Genomic DNA, 25,958 nt, shown 5'->3' with positions numbered 1-25,958 from the left:
ATGATCGAGCCACCTCAATCCCTAAGAAATACTGTAACTTCCCTAGATCTTTAATCTCAAACTCTCTGCCAAGAAAGTCCTTCAACCTTTGAATTTTGTCACCATCATTCCCTGTGATGACAATATCGTCTACATAAACAATAAGAAGTGTGATGTTAGTACCTGACTTCTTAACAAATAATGTATGATCAACATTGCTTTGCTTGTACCCAATAAAAGTCATTGCCTTCAGGAGGTGTCCAAACCAGCATCTAGGAAACTGTTTTGACCCATAAATTGACTTCTTCAACCGACAAACTTTCCCTGCAGTATTGTTGTTGGAGAAACCATGTGGGATTTCCATAAACTTCTTCCACTAACTCCCCATGTAAGAAGGCATTCTTTATGTCTAGTTGGTGCAAGTTCCATTCTTTGTTCACAGCTATAGACAACAAAACTCTGATATTGTTAAGTTTCGCAACAGGGGCAAAAGTCTCCTGATAATTAATCCCATAGGTCTGGGTAAACCCCTTTGTAACTAGTCTAGCTTTCAACTAGTTGACTAATCCATCCATATTTTGTTTAACCACAAACAACCATTTGCAGCCCACTGGTTTTTTTCCTGGAGGAAGTGTAACCAGCTCCCAAGTGTCATTTTTCTTCATTGCCTGCATTTCCTTTACCATAGCTACCTTCCATCTCTTATCAGATAGAGGCTTCCTGCCAAATTTTAGGAACAGATACAAAAGACAAAGAGGATATAAAAGCATGGTAGGAGTCAAACAAAGAGTTATAAAAAACATATTTACCTATGGATGTTGAGTATAAGATCTGACTCCTTTTATAAAAGCAATAGGAAGATCAGAAGAAGATACCTCATGGGGAACAATAGAATCTAATTATGGAGCAAGAGACTGAAGTGGTAACGTGTCACCTTTCTCCACCTGTTTTAGCCGGTTGTAATTCTTTCTATAATAAGTCTGCACCTCCTTATTCTGGTCAATCTGGTTTTGAAAGACCTCAATAGTGTGCCTCACAGGAGTGGTCTCCCCCTGGCTAGGTTCTTCATATGGTTCAAAAAATGAAAGTGGAGGATTATAGTCCTTAGGTATACTGGCCGAAGTCTCCCCCTGGTTAGGAAACTCTTCTTGAACTTTTAAGTTGTGTTGGTTTGTGATAAGAAGATCTATAGTTGGAAAGAACACAGCTCCTTTAGGAGCCCTTGGACAGGTGTATAGTAAGGGCAAAACTCATTAAAAATTAAATCTATGGATAAAATGGTTTTCTTGGAAGGAGGATGATAACATTTGTACCCTTTCTTAGTAATTAAATACCCCAAAAATATGCAGTGTAAGCCACGGGGAGCCAGCTTACTTTGGTGGGCTGTGATTCTGGCATAACACACACATCCAAAAATCTTTGGGGGAATAATAAAAGAAGAGGCTCCCTAGAGAATCTTATTAGGACATTTAAAACCAAGTATCCTACTAGGCATCCTATTCATAAGGTAAGAAGCAATGAGTATAGCATCACTCCAGTATTGGTTAGGTACATTCATAGCAATCATAATTGAACGAGCTATCTTTAAAAGATGTCGATTCTTCCTTTCGGCAACCCCATTTTGGGCAGCCGTATCAACACAATTGGTCTGGTGTATTATGCTAGAGTCAGAGAAATATCTCTGAAATTTACCATCAATATACTCTGTGCCATTGTCACTGCAAAGGATCTTTATAGTGGCATTGAACTGAGTTTTAATTAAATTATGAAAATCATGAAAACATAAAACTTCATTTTTTTGTTTTAAAAGATAAATCCATGTAGAACGAGAGTGACAATCAATAAAAGTAACAAAGTATCTATGGTTAGTAATAGACACACGTTGGTAGGGACCCCACACATCAGTATGAATGAGCATAAAAGGAATAGATTTTCTATTATGAAGAGAAGGTAAATAAGTATAATGAGTCTACTTCGCAAAAATGAAGGCTTCACAAAACAAATCATCCTCATTAGTCATTACACGAAGAAACCAAATCAGGAAATATTTTCTTAAGAGTTCCTAGAGGGGGTGACCTAGCCTACGGTGCCCCTGATGAAGGTTTGATATTATCGAATGGACCGGATTAGAAGATGTAGTTAGAGCAAAAATAGATCCTCCAATCGGCTCGAGCAAATAAAATCCATTGTCTAGTTTACCACGTCCAATCTCCTTCCTCGTGACCGGATCCTGGAAGACACAGTAAGATGGGAAAAAAGTCATTTTACAATTCAAGTCATGTGTAAGACTACTGATAAGGAACAAGTTAGTAGAGAAAGAGGGAACGTGTAAAACTTTAGATAAAGAAAGTAATGGAGAATGTTGAATGGTGCCTTTTCCAGCAATGGAAGAATAGGAGCCATCAACAATTCGAACTTTATCTTTTTCGGATGTTGGGGCATAATGTAAGAAAAAAGAGGATGAACCTGTCATATGATCTGTGGCTCCTGTATGGCTGTATCAACGATCCAGGGAGTAGAAATTGAAGAAACATGGAAGCCTGTAAAAGTTTTACTTGAAGTAACAAGGTAGGAATTGGTATGGGTAATGGAGGAAGCAGTAGTAGAGGCTGTACCGGCAGTAGGGGACTGCAGAATTCGTCGCAGAGTAGCTAATTCCTCCTGTGAAAAACCAATGTCTGTAGAGGTTGTTGTGGGAACTATCTTAGAAAAATTAGCCTTCGATTTCCCCCTTCTTTGTGCTCATTTTTGCTCAAAATCAGCAAGTTTCCCATGGAGCTTCCAATAATTGGCCTTGGTATGATATGGTATGTGACAGTGCTCATATTTTATAATCTCCTTAGCAGAATCAAATTTAGTGCAAATAGACTATAAGGTTGATTTCTCCACAATAGGAGTATGAAGCATGGCTAAACGACGGCTTTCCTCACACTGAACAAGGGCATAAGATTGTTCAAGTGTAGGAAAGGCAAAACGACTTAATACTTGCACTCTAATCTGATCGTAGTCCACATTCAAACCTGCCAAGAAGTCATATACTCGAATCTTATCAATGTGCTTCCTATAAGTAGCCACATCATTTGGATTAGTGGGGTGATAGTCCCCATAATGATCCAGCTCTTGCCAAAGAGATCGCAACTCAGCATAATAGTGGGCCACAGTCTAGCTCCTTTTGGGTAGTTTCATGAAGCTTCTTTCGTAGCCTATAAATTTGTGCATCATTCCCCAACTGTCCATATGTTTCAGTAGTAGCCTTCCAGATTTGGGCTGCAGTATCAAGTAATAGGTATCAATGGGCAATATTTGGATTCATGGAATTCAAAAGAAATGACATAATAAGAGAGTCATTTGAGATCCATTTATTCTGTAAAACACCTATGGTAGTCAGTTTGATAGTGGTGCTCGTGATGTGTCCAACAAGTCCTCTTCAGGCAATAGTCAGGTAAGCAAATTGAGACCAGATCAAATAATTTGTTCCATCAAATCTCACCGAAAGAGGATGAAGAGTGGGGTAATGTTCGGAGCCAGTGGGAGTAGGAGTACCATCAATAGTTGTCATGTTGACAAAATTGTCTGCAGTTCTTCAGTCTTCACCCTTTCAAAGTAACAGAAACGTTGCAGAATGCAATAACCGAACCACCCAAACAATTCTAAAGAATTATATGATCCAAAAAATGCATATAAGGAACACCTTTTTTTTTTTTTTTTTTGGGGGAGGCCCTAAAAAAGTAGAGTTGGAGATAAAAATAAGACCCTAAGTATATATATATGGTTTTGGGCTAATAAAATCGTAGAGTCAGAGATAAAAACAAAATATGGTTCGGTCAGGTTTAGTCCATGTGATCGGCTAATAGGGTACTAATATAACCGTAGATTTGGAGATAAAAAAATATGGTTTGGTTTGGTTCAGTCCATGCGATGGGCTAATAGGGTATAGAAGCATCGGCACTGGTAAAGGATGCGATGCAGTCTCGATGGCGATGGCGATGGCGATGGCGATGGCGATGGCGATGGAGCGATGCAGTCTGGTGAAAGAGAGAAGGCACTGGATGAAGTAAGGGGAGTCTAAAGTTCGTATTGCTGATGGCTCCTATTATTCCATTGCTAGAAAAGGGACCATTTAGCATTCTCCATCACTTTATTTGTCTAAAGTTTTACACGTTCCCTCTTTCTCTACTAACTTGCTTTCTATCAGTAGTCTTACACATGACTTGAATTGTACAGTGACTTTTTTCCCATCTTACTGTGTCTTCCAGGATCTGGTCATGGGGAAGGAGATTGGACGTGGTAAACTAGACAATGGACTTTATTTGCTCAAGCCGATTGGAGGATCTACTTCTGCTCTAATTACATCTTTTAATCCGGTCCATTCGGTAATATCAGACCTTCATCAGTGGCACCGTAGGCTAAGTCACCCCCTCTAGGAACTCTTAGGAAAATATTTCCTGATTTGGTTTCTTCGTGTAATGAGGATGATTTATTTTGTGAAGCTTGCATTTTTGTGAAACAGACTTGTTCTACTTATGTACCTTCTCTTCATAATAGAAAATCTATTCCTTTTATGCTCATTCATACTGATGGTAAATTTCAGAGATATCTCTTTGACTCTAGTATAATACACCAGACCAGTTGTGTTGATACGGCTTGCCCAAAATGGGGTTGCCGAAAGGAAGAATCGGCATCTTTTAGAGATAGATCGTTCAATTATGATTGCTATGAATGTACCTGACCAATACTGGAGTGATGCTATACTCATTGCTTCTTACCTTATGAATAAGATGTCTAGCAAGATACTTGGTTTTAAATGTCCTAATGAGATTCTCTAGAGAGCCTCTTCTTTTATTATTCCCCCAAAGATTTTTGGATGTGTGTGTTATGCCAGAATCACAACCCACCAGAGTAAGCTGGCTCTCCATGGCCTACGCTGCGTATTTTTGGGGTATTCTGCTACTCAGAAAGGGTACAAATGTTACCATCCTCCTTCCAGGAAAACCATTATATCCATGGATGTAATTTATAATAAGTCTTGCCTTTACTATACACCTCTCCAGGGGGAGAGTCCTAGAGGAGCGATGTTCTTTCCAACTCTAGATCTTCCTATCACACACCAACACAACTTAAGAGTCCAAGAAGAGTTTCCTAACCAGGGGGAGACTTCGGCCAGTATACCTGAGGACTCTAATCCTTCACTTTCATTTTCTGAACCATGTGAAGAACCTAGCCAGGGGGAGACCACTCCTGTGAGGCACATTGTTGAGGTCTTTCAAAACCAGATTGACCAGAATAAGGAGGTGCAGACTTATTATAGGAAGAATTACAACCGGCTAAAGCAGGTGGAGAAAGGTCACATGTTACCACTTCAGTCTCTTGCTCCAGAATTATATTTTACTATTCCCCTTGAGGTATCTTCTTCTAATCTTCCTATTGCTGTTAGAAAAGGAGTCAGATCTTGTACTCAACATCCTATAGCTAAATATGTTTCTTATAACTCTTTGTCTAACTCCTACCGTGCTTTTATATACTCTCTGTCTTTTGTTTCTGTTCTTAAAAGTTGGCAGGAAGCCTATGCTGATAAGAGATGGAAGACAGCTATGGTAGAGGAAATGCAGGCAATGAAGAAAACTAACACTTGGGAGCTGGTTACACTTCCTCCAGGAAAAGAACCAGTGGGCTGCAAATGGGTGTTTGTGGTAAAACAAAATATGGATGGATTAGTCAACAAGTTGAAAGCTAGACTAGTTGCAAAGGGGTTTACCCAGACCTATGGGATTGATTATCAAGAGACTTTTGCCCCTGTTGCGAAACTAAACATTATCAGAGTTCTGTTGTCTGTAGCTGTGAACAAAGACTGGAACTTGCACCAACTAGACATAAAGAATGCCTTCTTACATGGGGAGTTAGTGGAAGAAGTCTATATGGAAGTCCCTTATGGTTTCTCCGATGACAATACTGCAGGGAAAGTTTGTTGGTTGAAGAGGTCAATTTATGGTTTAAAACAGTCTCCTAGATGCTGGTTTGGACGTTCTATTGGGTACAAACAAAGCAATGTTGATCATACACTATTTGTCAAGAAGTTAGGTACTAACATCACACTTCTCATTGTTTATGTAGACAATATTGTCATCACAGGGAATGATGGTGACAAAATTCTAAGGTTGAAGGACTTTCTTGGCATAGAGTTTGAGATTTAAGATCTAGGGAAGTTACAGTATTTCTTAGGGATTTAGGTGCCTCGATCAAAGAAGGGTATATTCCTATCCTGAAGAAAGTATGTCCTAGATTTATTATCAGAAGTGGGAATGTTGGGGTGTAAAGCAGCGGATACCCTTATTGAAGTTGGAGCTAAACTTAAAGAAAAAGAGGGAGAACCAGTGGACAAAGGAAGATACCAAAGGCTGGTAGGGAAGCTTATTTACTTGTCCCACACCAGGTCAGACATCACTTATGCCGTGGGGATAGTGAGCCAATTCATGTATGATCCATATTTAGCTCATATGGAGGCTGTTACCAGAATACTACAGTATTTAAAGGGAACTCCTGGAATAGGAATATTTTTGTCAACCACTGATAATCTAAAAGTAGAAGTATACACTGATGCAGACTGGGCTAGGTCTCCAGATAGGAAGTCAATTTCAGGTTACTGTACCTTTGTTGGAGGTAATCTAGTTACTTGGAGAAGTAAGAAACAGAATGTGGTAGCTTTATCCAGTACCAAAGCTGAATATAGAGCTATGGTTCGTGGAATTTGTGAGCTATTATGGTTGAAAGGCTTGTTGCAAGATATTGGGGTCCAAATTCCAAACCCTATGATGTTGTATTGTGACAACAAGGGTGCTATTAGTATTGCTAATAATCCGGTGCAACATTATCGAACTAAGCACATTGAAATTGACAGGTTTTTTGTCAAAGAAAAGCTGGAACAAGGACTTATCTGCATGCCTTTTGTGAGGTCTGGAAACCAAGTAGCAGATGTTTTCACTAAGGGTTTAAAAGAAAGATATTTCCTTCCTATTGTAGGCAAGTTGGGCATGACTAATATATATGCCTCAACTTGAGGGGGAGTGTGGATTCTACTCAGAGTTCAATTAGAGTTTGTATTCATGTAAATTTCTATTTCTTGTTACCCGAGTAAGGGTATTTATGTAATAGTGTACTTTCCATTAATTATAAATAGAGGGCATGAGATCATTGATCAATAAGTCATTCTACCACAATCGACTTTCTCAACATTCTGAAATGTGAAGATATACACCATGGAAGGCTATATTTTCTCCTGTTGCCATTTTTGTTGTAGTTCTGGGTTTTTCTCCCTTATTTTCAAGCAAGCTATCCTATGCTTGATTCATTTGTGAACTTAAATTGTCCAGACTTCTATTAATAAGATTTCTCAGATGAATGAGTGGATTATAGACAGTAAAATATTGTAGAAGTCTTCTAGAATGGCATTTGCTTATAGGATCCATTACCTTTTGAAGTTTTATTTTTTTTTATTTTTTTAATTCATTCCTGAATTATGAAGCTAGTTTTTTTAATTTTTTTTTATTCATTCCTGGTTTATGAAGCCCTCTTTTACAGTTTATCCATTCATTTGAAATAATTTTAGAGGTCTGTATGATTTTCTCCATCCAGCTTGATGACATTATTTATGCACTTCACATATGTTATAGTTCTCTTCAGCTTTGGTAGTTTGGTATCTAACTTTCAATGGTATATCTCTTCCAATTTAACTTTGCAATGCTCTCTCAGTTGTTATGTTCTATCAAGTAAAGCAATGTGTTTCTTTTCCAATGACTGATAAGACCTATGCTTTGCTGTGATAGTCTCTTTATGTTGTCTGTATGGCTCCACAATTATTATCTGGAGCCTTTATATCATATTATTTTTACCTGGTCTTTGATTTCTCACACACTAGTATCATGTTATAAATTGTAGTGATACATTCGATGAGAACTCCCCTCCCACAGACAACCCAGAGTACATCTCATTGCTAGGAGCTGCTGTTTATGAGGCAATGTCCAAAGGTGATGAGGATGCTGTATGGCTAATGCAGGTATTTTTTTTTCACTCTTATTTCCCTGGTTCCCCCCCACAATATGTGTGTGTTAATAAATACTTGTATCTAACATTTAATCCCATCAGGAAGAAACACTAGTTGGTATTATGTTTCATGAATAGTACTTGATTTAAATTTATTTCATATTCAGTCTGTTGATCATGATTAAGTGAAGATTTGGGTGGTAAAAGAACTTAAGACCCTTTATTCACACATACAAGAGATAAGGACAACTTAGAGAAGGTCCACTCTATGCAGCTTGCATTCCAGTTTGGGAGTTCCACTGGGGGATTCACACCTCTTTTAGTTAAACCTATGGATCTGGCCAACTTAAGGCTGGCCATAATTTCTGGAGACAACAGGGTACAAAATTGGAGAATTTAAGGCTAGGTTTCTGTAGTCAATTGGCATACTATACCAGTTTATGAGTTGCAGGCTGGCATCCTAGGACAGCCATAAGGGTCAAGGGGGTTTTCATCCAACAGTCGGTTTTTCACATAGTTGCAACCTGCAACCATGTACAAACTATTAATTAATGACATATGATTAGCAGAGGCCTAACCATCCATAGTTGTCCAGGCAACGCCTAGGAGTCCAGATCTCTTGATTGCCTGGCATCCATGCCCCCTCCAACACCTTGGCTCCCCCAGACACTAATGCAAATGTTGTGTTATGCTTCACCTTCTGTTGAACTTCTGTTATGCACATGAAGTCTAACTTATTCATACCAAGATGGGTTTATCTTGGAATCCACAATGTAGCTGCTAGAGGATTTGATTTATTGCCATTCCCTAGAACCCAGAGAATATGATCCTTGCTGCATCTTGCAAATTGCAATTTCTTGGGTCCATTTGGAGAAAGGAGCAACCAGATGCAAAAAAAGACATTTTTCTGAACAGCGGCTGATTAGAGATTTTCTTCCTTGATCAAGGAAGACAGGAGGATGTAAGAGAACCTTTGTGTGTGTTCTTTCATCTCTAGGAACAAAAGAAGAGAAAGCAAAGAAAGGAGAACTTGAAGATTTGAATAGTTTTAAAATCACAAAACGTAGCATGTCCAATTATGACTTAATATACTTACATCAAACATTATGCAACCAGAAATTGAGCAATGATTTGTGTAACCCCACTTAAGGAAATCTATGTGGGATTTGCTTCTCATTACAATGATTATCTAGTGCTGTCAGCATAAACTTGATGTCCAATATGGGGAAACCTTCATGTTTAGTTATTTTCTGGAAAACTTACCAAGTAACATTCACCATGGGATGGTTACAGCATGTATTGTGAATTTGAAATGAACTGCATCTATCTGGAATTAATCATCTTAGTAAGAGGCTGATGCATAGTGCTGAATTTATTGTCTTCTTTTGCGGTACAAAAATGTTTGTTGACTGTTTCTACACTTCACAGGGTTGGTTGTTCTCTGATGATTCTGCATTCTGGAGGCCACCACAAATGAAAGTATGTGTTTACCTTCTTATGCCAAACAAACTTCATAGTTTTCCAGATTTCCTGTTTAGGTCCTTGTATGCACTGAAGTATATACTTTTGTTGATCGAACGGCAATACCAAAAGGGAAGGACCTTTCCTTTACCTATGGGGATAGGAAAATCATGATCGGGATAGCGGACTGCTTTTTTTTTTTTTTTTTTTGGGGGGGGGGGGGGGTAGACTAACAAGAAGAGGAGAGAGATGTTCTTAGGAGAGAGATTTCTGCATGGTTCTATAAGAATGTAAGATTGGGGATGGCATAAGGGCCTGATCCTCCCTCCTCTCCTACCCAAGAGGGGGAGGTAGGGAATCCAAGAGATGGTGGAGCTGTAGGAGATAGTTCAGAAAGTGCTGGAAGGAGATCTTGTGAAGGAAGTATGAAAGGGAAGGCATGGAGTGCAGTATTCTCGTCTATAGGCACATCAGGTGAGGGGACACAATTACAATATATTCAGCCTGTATGCAGGGAAGGTATTTTTGGTGCACAGTGTAATCCCTATGTGTTCAGAAAGAGGAGGAGAAGTAGAGAAAAGTCTCGTGAGGACACTTCACAGCTTCATAGGTGGTCGTCCTGGTTACCAATCCATGAAGGAGATGCTGCTGAAACAATGGAAGATTTCTGGGCTTGTCAGTGTTCACATGATACGAAGTGGGATCTTTTTTTCTCCAATCTAACATGGAGGAGGACAGAACTAAAGTTCTTGCCCCATTTATTGTTAGACCATGGAGTCCAGAGGCTGTGTTGGAAAAAATAGAGTTGCCTCTGGTATCTATGTGGATTTCTTACCTAAATCTGCCTTCTCATTATTGGTCTGCTCCTAGCCTTGGTGCAATTGGAAGTGTTATTGGGAAGCCATTAATCACTGATAATGAACAAATCCATGGGACGGCTGTCTTATGCTAGAATAGGCGTGGAAGTGGAAGCATCCAAGGCTCTTCCAGATTCTGTTCCTGTTTATGATGATCACGGGGCAGTTCTTTCTCAACAAGCGTGTTGTGTGAAGGGTGACCACTGAAATGCTTGTACTGTTGTGTTTTTGGTCATTCAACTGGGAAGTGTTCTGCTAGAGCTGCAGCACTGACTGGAGGCACTGTTGAACGTTAGGGAGCTGTTCTGAGAGTACAGAAGCTAGAATGGAGGTTGAAGGAAGAAGGAAACCACCATTGTCAGAGAAGGACTCCAGCCAAGAGGTGGTTGAGGGAGGAGGTGCATGGATGATTCTAGACATGTGAAATCTCATAGGAGGTACACGGTAGAAGGAAAAAGGGAAGATCCCCCTCACAAGTAATTCTTTGTGGTACTTATTGATGATTTTGGAGAAGTTGAGTGAAATTGCTTCAATGCTGTGCAATTAATGCACATCACCGTGCAGCCTATGGTCCAGATTGAAACTTGTGGCTTGTTTTGCCTCGTTTCGCAAAGTGTTTTGTTTTTGGTAGAGTTCGATTGCAAAATGAGTGGTCGAGATTTCGTCTCAACAAATTTCGATCTAGACCATAGGCTGCATGGTGCTGCACATTTATTTTGCAACACCCAAGTAGAGCTCGGAGTTAAGAGGGAGGGATAACTCTAAAGGGGAAAAGAATGGAGGTGCGCTCAAAATTGAATTTTGAAGTTCCCATCAAAATAGGAGTCCTAGAAGGGAAAAGAAGTTGCTAGATGGGGTTAATATTGGAAGTGTAAAGAGGGAGAAGGATTCTAGGGGGATAAGAGTCCTCGAAGGGGAGAGCAGCCGCTAGATGGGGATAATATTGGAATCATTGGGATGGAGAAGGATTTTAGTGGGGATAACGACAGGAGGTGTTGGTACAAATTTGAATTTTGAAGTTCCCATCAGAATAGGGAGTCCAATAAGGGGTGAGATGCCGCAAGTGCATAAAATTGGAGTGGTTGAGAGGGGCAGTCTAGGGTGGTAACCCTTGGGGAACCCTTGGAGATGTCACTTCTAATTTGAATTCTGAAGTTCCCATTCTAGTTAGGAGTCCTAGAAGGAATGAGAAGGCGCAAGAAGGTGATAAGAGTGGAAATTTTATTTCAAATTTAAATTGTGAAGATCCCATCACATTAAGGAGTCCTAGAAGAGAAGAGAACTTGCTAAAGAGAGCTGCAGAAACTAAAGGGGAAGGTGCAGCCAACTGTGGATCCTACCAAAAACCTAATTTCTGAGGAATATAGTGCGACCAATAGTAAATCCCATGAATCATCATTATTTACAGGAAGGGGCCCACAGTGAGAGCTGTAATGGAGGTCATTGGGGAGATTCTGTTCAACTACTACTGAGGAAGAGATGCTGCCACGTGGAGGGGCACAACTTAGGGGAAAAGGATCACAGGATGTCATTAAAAAAGGTGGAATACAGGATCAGTTTTAAGGTTTCTGACTCTGGACCATTAAGCGCATCCTTAGCGATGGGAAATCCACTGTTCTTGCATGCTAATAAGCCCAGTATAGTGAATGAAATGTCTGATCAGAAAAGGACTGCTACAACTTATACCAGAAAGATTTACTGGATCTGCAAAATAGAAAGGGAAGAATGGCAATAAGCTAAGTGCTTATTGCTGGAATGTAAGGGGACTGAATGCTCCAGAAAAGAAAAATCAGATGAGAAGATTTATGCATGAGATTAAGATCAAGTTAGCTTGTTTTCTAGAGACTACATTAAAAGTGGACAATTTGGAAGCTGCAACTTGGAGTTACGGACTAAGGTGGAAGAATATACATAATGGCACTGCAAACTTGCCTATTGGAATTTGTATAGGTTGGGGTCCAAATGCTGTAACAGTTGAGGTATTGAAGGAGAACCCTTAGTTCACCCACTTTTGAGTATGAATAACTGGGACATTGATTGGTTTGTTTTCACCGTGGTTTATGCTGTTAAACATAAGAAGGAAGGATTAATTCATGGACGGAGCTGGTTCAATGAGAGATCCTTGGCCAGTACTGGAGGACTTATGCCACTATTATGAGAAGAAAGGAGGCAAGCAAGGTTGTACAGCAGCCATGGATGACTTTAATGAGTGTGTATCTGACTTGGAAGTGGAGAGAACTGTTTACTTGGGCAAACATTTAGAGGGGAAGTAGTAGAATATGTTCAAAGCTTGACAGGGTATTGGTTAATTATGTCTGGTTAATTAAGTTAGGGGTGTCATAGGCAATGTTTTTGGAACCTGGCTTGTCAGAATGATAGGCTGAATCCTTTTCTTGGTTTTTCTGCTTGACTGAGAAATATTAAGAAAGAATTACGTGTTTGGAATAAGACGTGATGGAGTTGTCACCTTTCAGTGAAGGAGCCAGAGGTTGAATTGCACCACACCCAAACCCCTTATCAGCATAAACTCTGATGATAGTCTGCTAGATAAAGAGGGCAAAAGGAAGCTACGGGCAGCACTTCAAGGGGAGGAGAAGTTTCTAAAAAGAAAAATCCAAGGTCCAGTGGCTCCAACTTGGTGATGGAAATAATTGTTTTTTCCATAAGGCAAATCGTTGTAGTTAGCACAGGAACCACATTCAAGATGTTAAAAATGAGCAGGGGTTGTCATTGGTGGAACTTGAGGAACAAGGATGCAGTTGACTTTTTTTTCTAAATTATTTGGTGCTGGTGTAAAGGATGGGATAGGGTGTATGGCTAATATACCTCCAAAAGGGTTTTGTTTGATAAACAACAAAGCTGGCTGGAAAAGCCAATCACCAATGAAGAAATTCAGAAGGTTATCTTTGGTATAGGACTCAAAGGCGGATGGGTTAAATGGTTTTGGTGCTAGTTTCTATAAAGTATAAAGCTTCGTGGGAGTTGGTTGATGAGGAGCTCATTAAGGATATTCTTTGGTTCTGTGAGAAATCAATAATGCCCAACTCTATCAGTGCTACCTTCATTACGCTAATACCAAAAGGAGGAGAAGTGGGGATGCAAGGTTATAACAAAGATAATTACTAATCGGTTGCACCAAGTTGTGGGAGGTCTTGTTAGTTGTTATTGAGAACTAGTCTGCCTTCATAAAATGCAAATCTATTGTAATGTGAGGAATTGCTCCTCTAAAGTATATTATTCACAAGACCCCAATATGGTATTTATAGTTACAACCTAGTTAAGTCCTATACTAAGTAGGAAAAGGAAATATAAAACAAATAGAAATAAAACATGTAGACTTATTAGGAAACATAATCCTATTCTAATTAGAAAACCTCAGTCCATGTTTTCAACACTCCCCCTCAAGTTTGAGCATAGATATTTATCATGCCTAACTTGCTCATAATGTAATTGAATATCTTCGTGCTCAAGCTCTTTGTGAGCACATCAGCCCGTTGCTCGTTTGAAGTAACAAAGGTGATATGGATCAGCCCAGCCTCAACCTTCTCTTTCATGAAATGTCTGTCAATCTCCACATGCTTAGTCCTATCATGCTGTACTGGGTTATGAGCTATGCTGATTGCTGACTTACTATCTGAGTATAACTGTATAGGAACCTCCAAATCTGTCCCAACCTCTTGAAGCAGCCCTTTAAGGCATAGTACCTCATAAATGCCTTGAGCAATCGCCCTAAACTCGGCCTCGACACTGGACCGCGCAACCACAACTTGTTTCTTGCTCTCCAAGTCTCAAGGTTACCTCCCATATATACACAATACCCAGAGGTAAACCTCCTATCATCTGGACATCCTACCCAATCTGAATCTGTATATGCCTCAATCTTCAAATGTCCATGAGCTGAAATTAAAATTCCTTTTCCTGGAGTAGTCTTCAAGTATCTCAAGATCCGATATACTGCATCCAAATGTGAGGAATATGGATCATGCATATACTGGCTAACAAGACTAATTGCAACTGTGATGTCAAGTCTAGTGTGAGATAGATAGATCAACTTTCCCACTAATTTTTTATACCTTATATTGTCAACTGGATCTCCTTCCTTTGCCTTCAAGTGTAGGTTAGGCTCAATAAGAGTCTCAGCAGGCTTACATCCTAGCATTCCAGTTTCCTCAAAAAGATCTAATGTATACTTCCTCTGGGATAGAGATACACCGCTAGTAGAATATGCCAACTCTAAACCTAGGAAATATCTTAGTTTTCCCATATCTTTGATCTCAAATTTAGTTCCCAAAAAAGTCTTTAATGCTGAAATCTCATCCTCACTACTGCCTGTGATCACAATATCATCCACATATACTAAAAGTATAGTAGTGTGGCAACCATCTCTTTTAATAAACAAAGTGGGGTCTACATTGCTCTACTTATAACCATTAGATATCATTGCCTTATGGAACCTTCCAAACCACGCTCTTAGAGATTGCTTCAACCCATATAAAGTCCTCTTTAACTTGCACACTTTCCTATAAGTCTCTGTAGTAGAATACCCAGGTGGTATATCCATATATACCTCTTCTTGGAGTTCTCCATGCAAAAAGGCATTCTTCACATCTAATTGTTGTAAATTCCACCCTTTATTAATTGCGCATAAAACAATAGTACAAACTGTGTTCATCTTGGCAACAGGGGAAAATGTCTCCTGGTAGTCAACACCATAAGTCTGAGTGAAACCTTTGGCCACTAATCTTGCCTTGTACCTTTCAACAGTCCCATCTACCTTGTACTTGATCACAAACACCCATTTGCACCCAACAGTCTGCTTTCCTATGGGCAAAGTCACCAAGTCCCACGTTTTGTTTTTTTTTTTTCCGGAGCTTGCATTTCCTCATCCATAGCTTCTTTCCAGTTTGAGTGAGATAATGCCTCCTGCCAAGTGTTAAGAATAGAAGTAGAGGACAAAGAGGAAATAAAACTTTGAAATTCTGGAGATAGAGACTGATATTAAACATAATTGGAAATAGGATGTTTGGTTCAAGTTCGAGGCTGCTTTTTTAATGCAATTGGTAAGTCCAAAGTAGAATTAGAAGAAGGGTCAAAGATAGACTCATCTGAAGGAAAGGATTGTTCAGGGCCAAGAAACAAAGCTTTTGACTGGCTTGGTTCAAAAGGGGTCACTTGTTGTTTTTTTTTTATAGGTCTTCAGAGGTCTAGTCTCCCCTTGTATATCATCCACCAGTTGTTCATGTCCAGTCATTCCATCTTCCAAAGGAGGATCATCTGCTGTAATCTCAGGAGAAATATCGAAAGGAGGAATCAATACTGGAACCTCTTTACTAAAACTCTCCCCCTAAAGAGGTGTACGGGAAAAATAAGGAATTTGTTCCTGGAACACAACATCCATAGAGATGAAAAAACGACGAGAACTAGGATGATAACACTTATACCCCTTCTATGTAGGCAAATAACACAAGAAAATGCACTTTAACCCACGAGGATCTAACTTTCCATGAACATGGTGGTTCCGGACAAAGGCAACACATCCAAAAACCGTAGGGGAGACTGTAAAGACTGTTGTTAATAAAAGAACCTCAAGGGGACAGTGTTGGTCTAAGACTTGGAAGACATTCGGTTAATTAGATATGCCGCAATAAGAACGACTTCACCCCAAAACCGAAGAGGCACATGCATATAAAACATGAGAGAACGTGCTACCTCAAGTAGATGTCTATTCTTGTGTTCGGCAACCCCATTTTGAGGTGGAGTGTTGATGCAACTAGTTTGGTGTATGATGCCATGGTTTGCTAAGTAGGAAGGGAATGCGCCACCTAAGTACTCAGTTCCGTTATCCGTACGAAGGATTTTGACTATCGCCCCAAATTGAGTCTTAATCATATTATGAAAATTTTGAAAGCATGAGAAAATGTCACTTTTTTGGTGAAGTAAACCCATGTGATCCTAGTACAACAATCAATAAAGGTAACAAACCATCTATGACCAGATACAGACACGGTCTAAGAAGGACCCCACACATCAGAGTGAATGACTAAAAAAGGAATTTTACTACAATTATCTAAAATAGGGTAAATATGCCTGGTCTGTTTGGCCAAAATACATGCCTCACAATAAAATCATTCAAATTACACCTTTTAATCAGATCAGGAAATAATTTGGAGAAAATAGGTAAAGGAACGTGGCCAAGACGACTATGCCACTGTAACAATGTAAAAAGTGCAGGAGAGGTGGAACTAGAGACCGTAGAAAGAGCTGATGGGGACCCATCCATTAAGTAGAGCCCCCCTTTCTGTCTACCACTGCCAATCGTAAGCCCCATTTTCAGGTCCTAAAACACACAATGAGAAGGAAAGAAAGTTATTTTGCAATTCATATCACGAGTAAGGCTACTAATAGATAAAAGATAGCCGAAAACTTAGGAACATGCATGACATTAGATAAGCTAAGAGAAGGCGAATAGATAATAGATCCTTTCCCAGAGATAGGGGAGAGAGACCCATCAGCCGTTCAAACATCCTGAGCAATAGGGACAGATGAGTATGTATAAAACAAAGTAGATGAGCCTGTCATATGGTCGGTTGCCCCAGAGTCGATTACCCAGGAGGGATAAGTCAAATTGACATTGTGACAACCAAAAATACCTGTGGGAAATTGTGGATCAATAAAGGGAACAATGATAGAGGCTATACTCGCATTGGAAGTCAGTATTGGAGAAAATGAGTCAAGTTTGGACATCAACTGCAAAGGTGCTTGGAGCTCATCTGAGGAAAGAGGTGTTGGAGTACTCAGGGTGCCAGAACTGGCTTGATTTGCAGATGTTTGATTGCTGCCCTTGATTCCATTTCTACCTCCTCCACGGGAATTTGTTAGACGTCCATACAACTTCCAACACTTGTCCTTTGTATTATGCTCTTTTCCACAATACTCTCACTTTACTGGAAGGTGAAAATTACCAAAATTAGATTTATTATTGTTATAACCAGTCACCAATGCAGATATATCAGATGTTTAAGTGTGTACCATAGCTGTCCTTCGACTGTCCTCGGTATCTACCATGGCATAGGCTTGAGCCAGAGAAGGGAAAGGCTCTCTAAAAAGGACCTGTGAGTGAATTTGATCAAATTCTATATTCAATCCTGCCAAAAAATCATCAACTCTCTGTTTATCTTCCCATTGTTGATAGGCATTAGCATCTTCAGCATTCTTTGGTGTAAATTTCCCATAGAAATCTAAAGTCTGGTAATATCCCCGAAGAGTGTTATAGTACTAAGAAAGAGGAAGGTCCTTCTGCTGTAACTGATTGATTTTCCGTCTAATTTCAAAGCACTGTGCATCATTGCCAACTCTGGAGTATGTATCTTTAGTAACTTTCCAAATAGTTGCCGCATCAGGAAGGAGGAAATAACTCTCTGTTATGTTAGATTCAATGGAGTTGATAAGAAAACCCATGACCAAACATTCATCTATATACCACTTGGAAAGTTGCAGACCAGGTGTGGAAGGTTTTGTAGAAGTCCATCCCATCAAGATGGTCAGTAAGACCACGAGCACCAACAACAAGGGAAACTGAACGAGACCATCTAAGATAATTTGTCCCATAAAGTTTCACAGTGGTTATCTGAAGTGGAGAAAACTCACGATCTTTATGAATGAAAGACATGGGAGACTCTTCAGATTTACCAGATAAAGGAGATATGGGATCAGCCATCATCGTAAGGATAAATTATTCAAATTTACAAATAGCCCCCTGAACTTTTTTGAAATTACGAAAAAATCCCTAAAATTGTTAAAAATTGCAGAAAAAGTCCCTAATTTTTTTTCGAAATTATAAAAAGTCCCTGAAATTGTTGAAAATTGCAAAAAAAATCCCTGAACTTTTTCGGAATTACGAAAAAAGTCCCTAGAATATTTCAAAATTACGAAACAGTACCTGGAACTATTCAAATTTGCAAAGCTTCCCTTGCTTCTATCTCGAACTGTTGTTGACTACAAAATAACTCCCACTAATTCACGTGAAAAGTATTTCCTCAGATTACCTCCAATTGGTATATTGTTGAACCAAAGTACACCAAGAAAGTTTCCTGGAAAGACTAGAGGGACACAACCAGTCCGCTTAAATACCAGACTCCTTAGACAAAATTTTCCTAGACATGCACTTAATCACCCAATATACATTTCCAGGATACCCGAAAAGAAAACAAACACGTGAATAGCGATTTCAAAAAAAAAATTCTATAGCTCTAATAGGATGAAAACAAAACCTTGCTCTAATACCATGTTGTAATGTGAGGAATTGCTCCTCTATAGACCCCAATAGGGTATTTATAGTTACAACCTAGTTAAGTCCTATACTAAGTAGGAAAAGAAAATATAAAACAAATAGAAATAAAACTCTAGACTTATTAGGAAACATAATCCTATTCTAATTAGAAAACCTCAGTCCATGTTTTCAACAAAATCCATTACATATAACCTTTTGGTTTGTCATAAGTAACATTGTCACAGGTATGGAACAGGAGGCTGCTCCTGTGGGCAATACTAAAGTTGGACTTATACAAGGCCTATGATTCTCTCAATAGGAAGTTCTTGATGGAAGTTTTAGAAAGGATGCGGTTCCCTACAATTCTTTTGGGATGGGTGAAGGCGTGAATCAGCTCTCCAATGTTCTCTATCCTTGTTCATGGGAGTCCTACATGATATTTCTCAAGACGTAGGGGCATTAGACAAGGGGGCCCACTCCCGCCATATTTATTCACTCTGAATATAAAGGCATTTTCTAGAATCATGAGAACACTGGATTTTCTGCTGCCCAAGTGAAAATCTGCACATATTTCCCACCCACTTGATGTTTATAGATGACCTGCTGATTTTAGTGTAAAGATTTGCTCGTGGCTAGCATGGGAGCTCTTACTGATTTTGCTGGCTACTTTGGGCTGCATCTCAATAGAGTTAGGTCCTCTATTATTTTATGGGGCCTCACCTGGAATAACAAACTGAAACTTTTAGAACTAACAGGTTTTTCTAAAACCAAATTACCTACCAGGTATTTGGGAGTACTTCTCTTTTCAGGGAAGCTTTTAGGTGGAGATCACATAGCTATTCATGAACAAGCATGAAGGAGGCTAGAAGGTTGGAAAGTCAGAGTTTTGTCTTATTGCAAGACAGTTATGGCTACAAAGGTTAATTTTCAAGGGTGCTACATTTACTGGACAGGAATTTTTGGGCTCCCAGGAAATGTAATGTCCAAATTGAAATCCGTTAACTTTTTCTGGAGTTGTCCCTCCTTGGAAAGGAAGATGCATTTATTTCTGGGAGGCAGTTTATAAACCAAAAAATGAGGGAGGCATGGGGATTAGATGCACAAAAGAGATGACTATAGCAGGAACCCTGAAACAAATTTGGTGGATAGCTTCCAAAAAAGACAGCATATGTATCCACTGTGTTTAGTGTAGGTATCTAAAACAAGATACTATATGTATAGTCAAGAAACCCTACAATTTCTTTTGGTATGGAGGAAGGTGCTACAGTATGGAGATAAAGCTGAACCCTTTTCTGCACATCATTGGGAATGGGAAAGGAACTTATATGTGGTTAGATAATTGGAACCCTAGTGGCATCTTGATCAAAAAATTTGGAGATAGGATTCCGTTAGATGCAGGTTAGCCTCATATGGAGAAGATGGATAGCATGGTTGTCAAAGCGTCTGCCTAGGCGCAAGGCGGTTTTTCAACCGCCTTGTTTTGAACTGTTTAATTGACCCCCAATCTGCAAAGGAACTACAAGGCCCAAAGTGACATAGAACCTATTTTTTGCTCCGGGGGCACTACCCCCACATCCCCATTCCTGTTGGCAACAGAATGTGAAGCATGAACCATAAGAATCAATGAATCAGTAAATGCCTCGGTGGACGCTTTGACAACCATGGTTTAATGAGATGAACTTATGTTTTTGTTCTTTTTTTGAATAATTTTTCATAATTATGATTCTTGAATGCTTGTTTTTTTGGGATGAATGTGACCATTGAATATTTGTTTAGCTTGTTATAGAAAGTAGTTGTATTGAAAAGTAGTTGTTTTCAAAAATTTTGACCCAACTGCTTTTGTCGCCTTTTTGCCGGCTAGGCACCGCTTTGTCGCCTAATCGGAGCCCTAATCGCTTTGGTCACCTTGCCGCCTTGACAACCATGGTGGATAGGTTTCTCACAAATAGTGGGTGGAGGAATTGTATTGGGCTGCAAGCCTGCAAAATTTCGGGAGGATCCTGACAAAGGTGGAGAGGCTACCCCAGGGTATAACGATTTAGTGGTCTAGAAAGGAAATGCTCTAACCATTTTGCAATAAAATTAGCATGAGATGTATTAGACAAAGTGCTCAACAGGTTGGGTGAAAGAAGGTTGTTTGGTTCACAAATAACAAACAGTATCCTTTGGCTGGCCTTCACTGGTTGGAGATGTCTTAGGAATATACTTCCAAGTTCCAACCAGGGATAATCTAATGCAAAAAAAAAAAAAAATCCCAATACAATCAATTGCAATTTGTGTTGGGCTAGCATTGAGAACAGAGTCCACCTGTTCTTCTAATGTCATTTTAGCTCTCTGATGTGGGGATGCATTTATGGAAAGCTATCCAAGGAGAGAAGGAAGAGGACGTGGCTGCAAGAGGTAACCATTTGGAGGTTGAACACCTTGTACCCTGTGGACCCATTGAATGCATAACAACCCTAGCTCTCTACTCGACCATTTAACACGTTTGGACTAAGAGAAAACTTCAGGATCTTCCGGAACAAGTGAAGGATCACAGACCAAATTGTTGCAGCAATATAGATGATGTTCAGTATAAGTGGGTTGCCAATCTCTTTGCTTTGTGAAAGAACTAACCTGTCTTCCTACATACCTGAGAAGTGTAATATATGGGTTGAGTTGAAGCATAGGCTGCCTAGGGCTTGGTCCTAGTTCAAGCCTCCTCAAGAAATGGTTGCACTGCATTTTGATGGGGCTTTAATTAACTCACCAGCTTCTTATGGTGATGGGATAAGGCATGATGGGGAAGATCCTATTCTGGCTTTTACAGGTAAGGGAGAGCCACTTTCAGTATTAGCTATGGAGATGAAAGCAATCTATTAAGGCTTAACGATCTGCATATCAAAAGGTTTGCTTGTTGTTTCTAACTGATCTGGTTCCAAGTTGGCAATAGACACTATTAATGGGAGAATCCAAGGGCCATGGATAGTCCAACAATTGACAGGGAAATAAAACTTATGGCATCTGTCCTTTATGTAAAGGAATTTGTGCATGTGAGGACGGAGCAAAACCAGCCAGATGATTTCATGACTGGCATCCAGTTGACACAGAGCCTGGTGGAGTGGGCACTTAGTGATTTTCCAGGGGAGCTATGAAATAGAAAAAAGGAAATCGTAGCAAAAAGAAGTGGTATTGGGATCATTTGTCCTGTATGTGCAAATAAAAATCGGGCAGACCTTTACCCGGAGTAGAGCATGGATCTCATTCAGAAGGATGCAGAAACTCATGTTTACTTTAGAATGTAATGGGTTTTTGGTATTATTTTTTTCCCCTATGCGGGTGGGTTGGAGGGAATGCCCTCCTTTGAGGGTTCTAGTATATTGCCTTTTATGTACCTCCCCCCCCCCCACCCAATATATATATATATATATATATATATATATATATATATATATATATATATATATATATATATATATATATATATATATATATATTTTTATATATATATATATATATATATATATATTTCTGTTGTTTGTGAGTTTTTTTAGATGTTGCATAGCCAGAACTCCACCTTGAAGTTTTCAACTATGCTATCGCATTTTTACTGTCTTGAAATTATAAAATATAAAAGCATAATTTAAGGTCCATGAGAAGCATTGCCAACTTATTTTTTGTTTGTAGATGATGATGGCTATATTTTGTTGTGAATATTTCTTGTGATCAAAGATATTTTCAAGGTCCTTTTCATTATGAAAGTGACTCTTTAGATGTCATCCCAACTTGCACTTCAACTGCAGCAACATCGGATTGCATTTCTGTTATTTTTCCTTTAGTTTTGGCATTTAGTTTTCATTGTCTTTATGCTCCATGAGTCCATGGCCATATTAGGTTGTCTTACTTCATAGTCATGTCAATTCAAATTGTTTTTTACCAGAAAGAAAAATGTCAATTCATATTGGATTTTCCGTATTGGCTTGCTGTGAATAGGGTTATCACTCTTGTTTCAGTAGTTCTTTCTTCTTCTTAATCTTGGTTACTGATCTCTGTTGATCTGGTATTACAAGAATAGTTTTCATTGCATTTGGGTGGATTTTTGGGATCCTATACAACTGCCCCTTGTTGGTATTGAAAGATTGCCCTCATGTATGCTAAATGTGTTTGTACTCAAAATATTATTCATAAATAAGAAGATACCACCTAACCCTATTTGCATCCAATAAAAATAGTTAAAAATGAATTCCAAAAGGTTAAAAGTCAGCCTCTCCTATTCAACACAGGATTTTAGCTGTGGGTGAAACTTTCAACTTTCTAATAGTCGAGTTTTTCTCAAATCTTAAAATTACATAAATCTTAATATGGTAAAACATTGCTAAAGACCAAAAATGCATTGAAGTATTCATTTCTTTCATATAATCTTTTTTTTTTAATTAATTTATTTATTTATTGAAGAAGATTTTGACAGCATTCATGGGCATCAAATAAAATTTGCTGGAACATAACTCTAAATCACATTTAAGCGATCTTGGATTTGTTGGAAAGCTAGTTGTCTTCTACCTAACATAAAATGTCTCATATGAAAATGAAAACGTTTGACAAACAAAACTTCTCAGGGAACAAGGTCATTTCTCTAAACCTAGAGCATTTTGTCATTATAGATAGCATCATATTTTTGAAGACCAATGTAAACCAAATGCGAGACTAGCTATTCTAGGACAAAAACCAATTCAATGAACAGTATTAACCACAAGTATGTTCTGTCTAATTTAAACCATAAGTAGTTCTCTGTTGATTTTTGAGGACTTGATGTGGCGTAATATTAATTTTTTGACACTAGTAGTTATATATTATAGCATGCCAAATAATGCTAGAAAAGAGGGGAAATTGAAATATAATACTGGGGACCTTTGTCGCCTAGACAGGTGCCATATCACCTAAGTAATTTGGCATCCCTCCACCTCCTTGGGTTTCCTTACCGCCTTGACAACTATGGGCTACATCGATCCTTGCCTTCCAATCAGCTCTCTCTGGGGTCATATTTGATACAAGACCTAACCTATGCATGTCTGTTCTCGTAACTTTTCCTAACGTCATAGGTTCGTCCCAGTTTCTTAGGTTATCTAATCTAATGCAAATGGTGTAACTTGACATCCTTTTATCATTATAATACATGCAAGTATATCTCATTATTAATGAGTAGTCCTTTCTGATTTCTACTTAGCTGTTTATTATTGAACTGAATGATTACTCCTTCTGTGACTTGCATCTACATAAATATCCAAAGTTCTGCAAGAACGAATGTTTTCAACTGGCTTTGAATTAGGCTGGATTTTTATATGACATTTTGTTATCATATAAAACTATATTCTTAGTTCCTTCCTGCACCCCCATATATTGGCTGCTTAATTATTAATTTGCTTTGGATATACCAGGCGCTGCTACATTCTGTGCCATTTGGGAAGATGATAGTTCTTGACCTTTTTGCTGATGTCACACCTGTTTGGAAAGACTCCTCACAATTTTACGGCACTCCCTATGTCTGGTAGTACAGATCTTCTCTTTATCCAGCTTTTCTCGAGCATTATACTTTTCAGATGTGACTCTCTTTGTTTTATTCATTTAGCCTTTATTTCAAGCTGTGATCTTAATGTACTCTTTTTACCCAAAAAATAAGATTTTAGTGTACTCTAGGACTACCAGGGGATACGGAAATAGTATCTCTTATCTTTTTGTGCACTACAGGTGTATGTTGCATAACTTCGCCGGAAATCTTGAAATGTATGGCAGACTAGATGCAATTTCGTCTGGCCCGGTTGATGCTCGCCTTAGCCAAAATTCAACAATGGTATGTCTCTTGTGCATTTTTTGGGGTCTGTATAAGATGAAAGAATGTATGTATAATGTTGTTCATGGAAATTGGTATATCGGTGGAAATTGTAGGTAGTCTTTGTCTCTTTGACAATCTCTTTGACGGGGATAGCTTGGAGCTTCCTTTTGTTTGAAGGCATAGATTTTAAGCACCAAGTTTCTCTTTACACCTATGAATTAAAACACCTCGGCTGCATTGGCTGGATTTTGAACACCAATACCCCAAACAGTCTTGGATTTCTAACACCAACACTTTCCATGATGGTAGTTACTCTCAGTCAAAACTGAATTCAGAATTAGTATAAAGTTGGCTACTCTATTCCACCATGTTTGGGGAATAAATAAAAGGGCTTAACAACCTAACAATAGGAGTCCTCTAGGGACTCGAAAAATAAAAGGAAAGTGTTCTTGTGCGGCTGCATAAAGTCCCAAACAGACTTCAAAACATCAATCATTTAGATTTGTCTGGAAATTGTTTATTTCTCCTTCATGTTTCACCATTAGCATACATAAGTTTCTGTTGTTCAAACCTTACAGAGCATACTGTTGCAATGGATTTAGTTTCGAAATTTGGGAACAACTTTCCCAGGAAGCAGGGTTATGGCTGCATACATCTGCACAACCCCTCCCACCTCCACTGCCCACTCCCCACCCCCATCCCCAAAAAAAAAAAAAGAGGAAGAAAGAAGAAGACCTGCAGTGGTGGGCACCCTTGTGACTGCTTTGCCTTTTTTTTTTTTAGAAAAAAAAGTTACAGAATATATAGTTTCATACAACAGACATCTGTTTGGATTTGGTCTCTCCCTTGTGCTGTTTTTCATACCTATGGTTTTGATTCTTTTTTACTTTATTATTCATCTATAACATAGGGTAAACTACGACCAAAGCGTCGCATCTAAATAAGTTTGGAAGAGCTTCTTTCAGTATGTAAACAACATGTATCCTTTTCTTAATGCTTATTGATTTCTTCCCCAATTTCATCCAATAGTTTCAACTACTTTGAAATCTTATTGTCCATGTTCTTCAAATAGGTTGGGGTTGGCATGTGCATGGAAGGAATAGAACAAAATCCAGTTGTATATGAGCTGATGTCTGAAATGGCATTTCGCAGTGAAAAAGTTGAACTTGAGGTACTTGAAACTTCTCCATCGTGAAATAATTTTTACTTGCTTGTAGGATTATCTATGCATTTCTATTTCTTTTTTTCCCTATCAAGCTGGAACTTTTATTTTTGTCTACCATGTAGGGATCCACATATGGAAAAGATGTATTACACTCTTCTGCTGTTTATGTTAATTTTATATTGGTTAGAAGGGATATTTTCACTGCCTGTTGGATTGATTATTTTATGTCCAGTACCGTAGTCATTTTGTTCATATAAATGAAGGGAATGTTTTAAGGGAACCACTGCTTTTTCTTTCTTTCTTTTTTCCTTCTTTTTATTATTATTATTATTATTTTCATCTATGCAAATTTTACTGTTTACTCTCTACAAACTTTGTTGG

General features: G+C 38.7%; 1 protein-coding gene across 1 annotated transcript in view; it reads left to right on the top strand.

Moving 5' to 3' along the window:
* Positions 1–25,958, top strand: part of LOC149001675 (alpha-N-acetylglucosaminidase-like) — a 92,792-nt gene that overhangs the window by 60,009 nt on the left and 6,825 nt on the right. Inside the window, exons 10-14 of the mRNA XM_089136841.1 lie at positions 7,912–8,029; positions 9,445–9,495; positions 24,018–24,127; positions 24,328–24,430; positions 25,485–25,583. Coding sequence (XP_088992967.1) covers positions 7,912–8,029; positions 9,445–9,495; positions 24,018–24,127; positions 24,328–24,430; positions 25,485–25,583 — 481 coding nt within the window. The remainder of the gene's footprint in view (positions 1–7,911; positions 8,030–9,444; positions 9,496–24,017; positions 24,128–24,327; positions 24,431–25,484; positions 25,584–25,958) is intronic.

This window comes from Hakea prostrata, chromosome 10, assembly GCF_041222555.1.
Source record: "Hakea prostrata isolate BN-2017 chromosome 10, UWA_Hpros_2, whole genome shotgun sequence".
In the NCBI taxonomy this organism is placed as follows: Eukaryota; Viridiplantae; Streptophyta; class Magnoliopsida; order Proteales; family Proteaceae; genus Hakea; species Hakea prostrata.
Note: the sequence above shows the minus strand (reverse complement) of the source record. Positions and strands in the feature narration are given on the sequence as shown.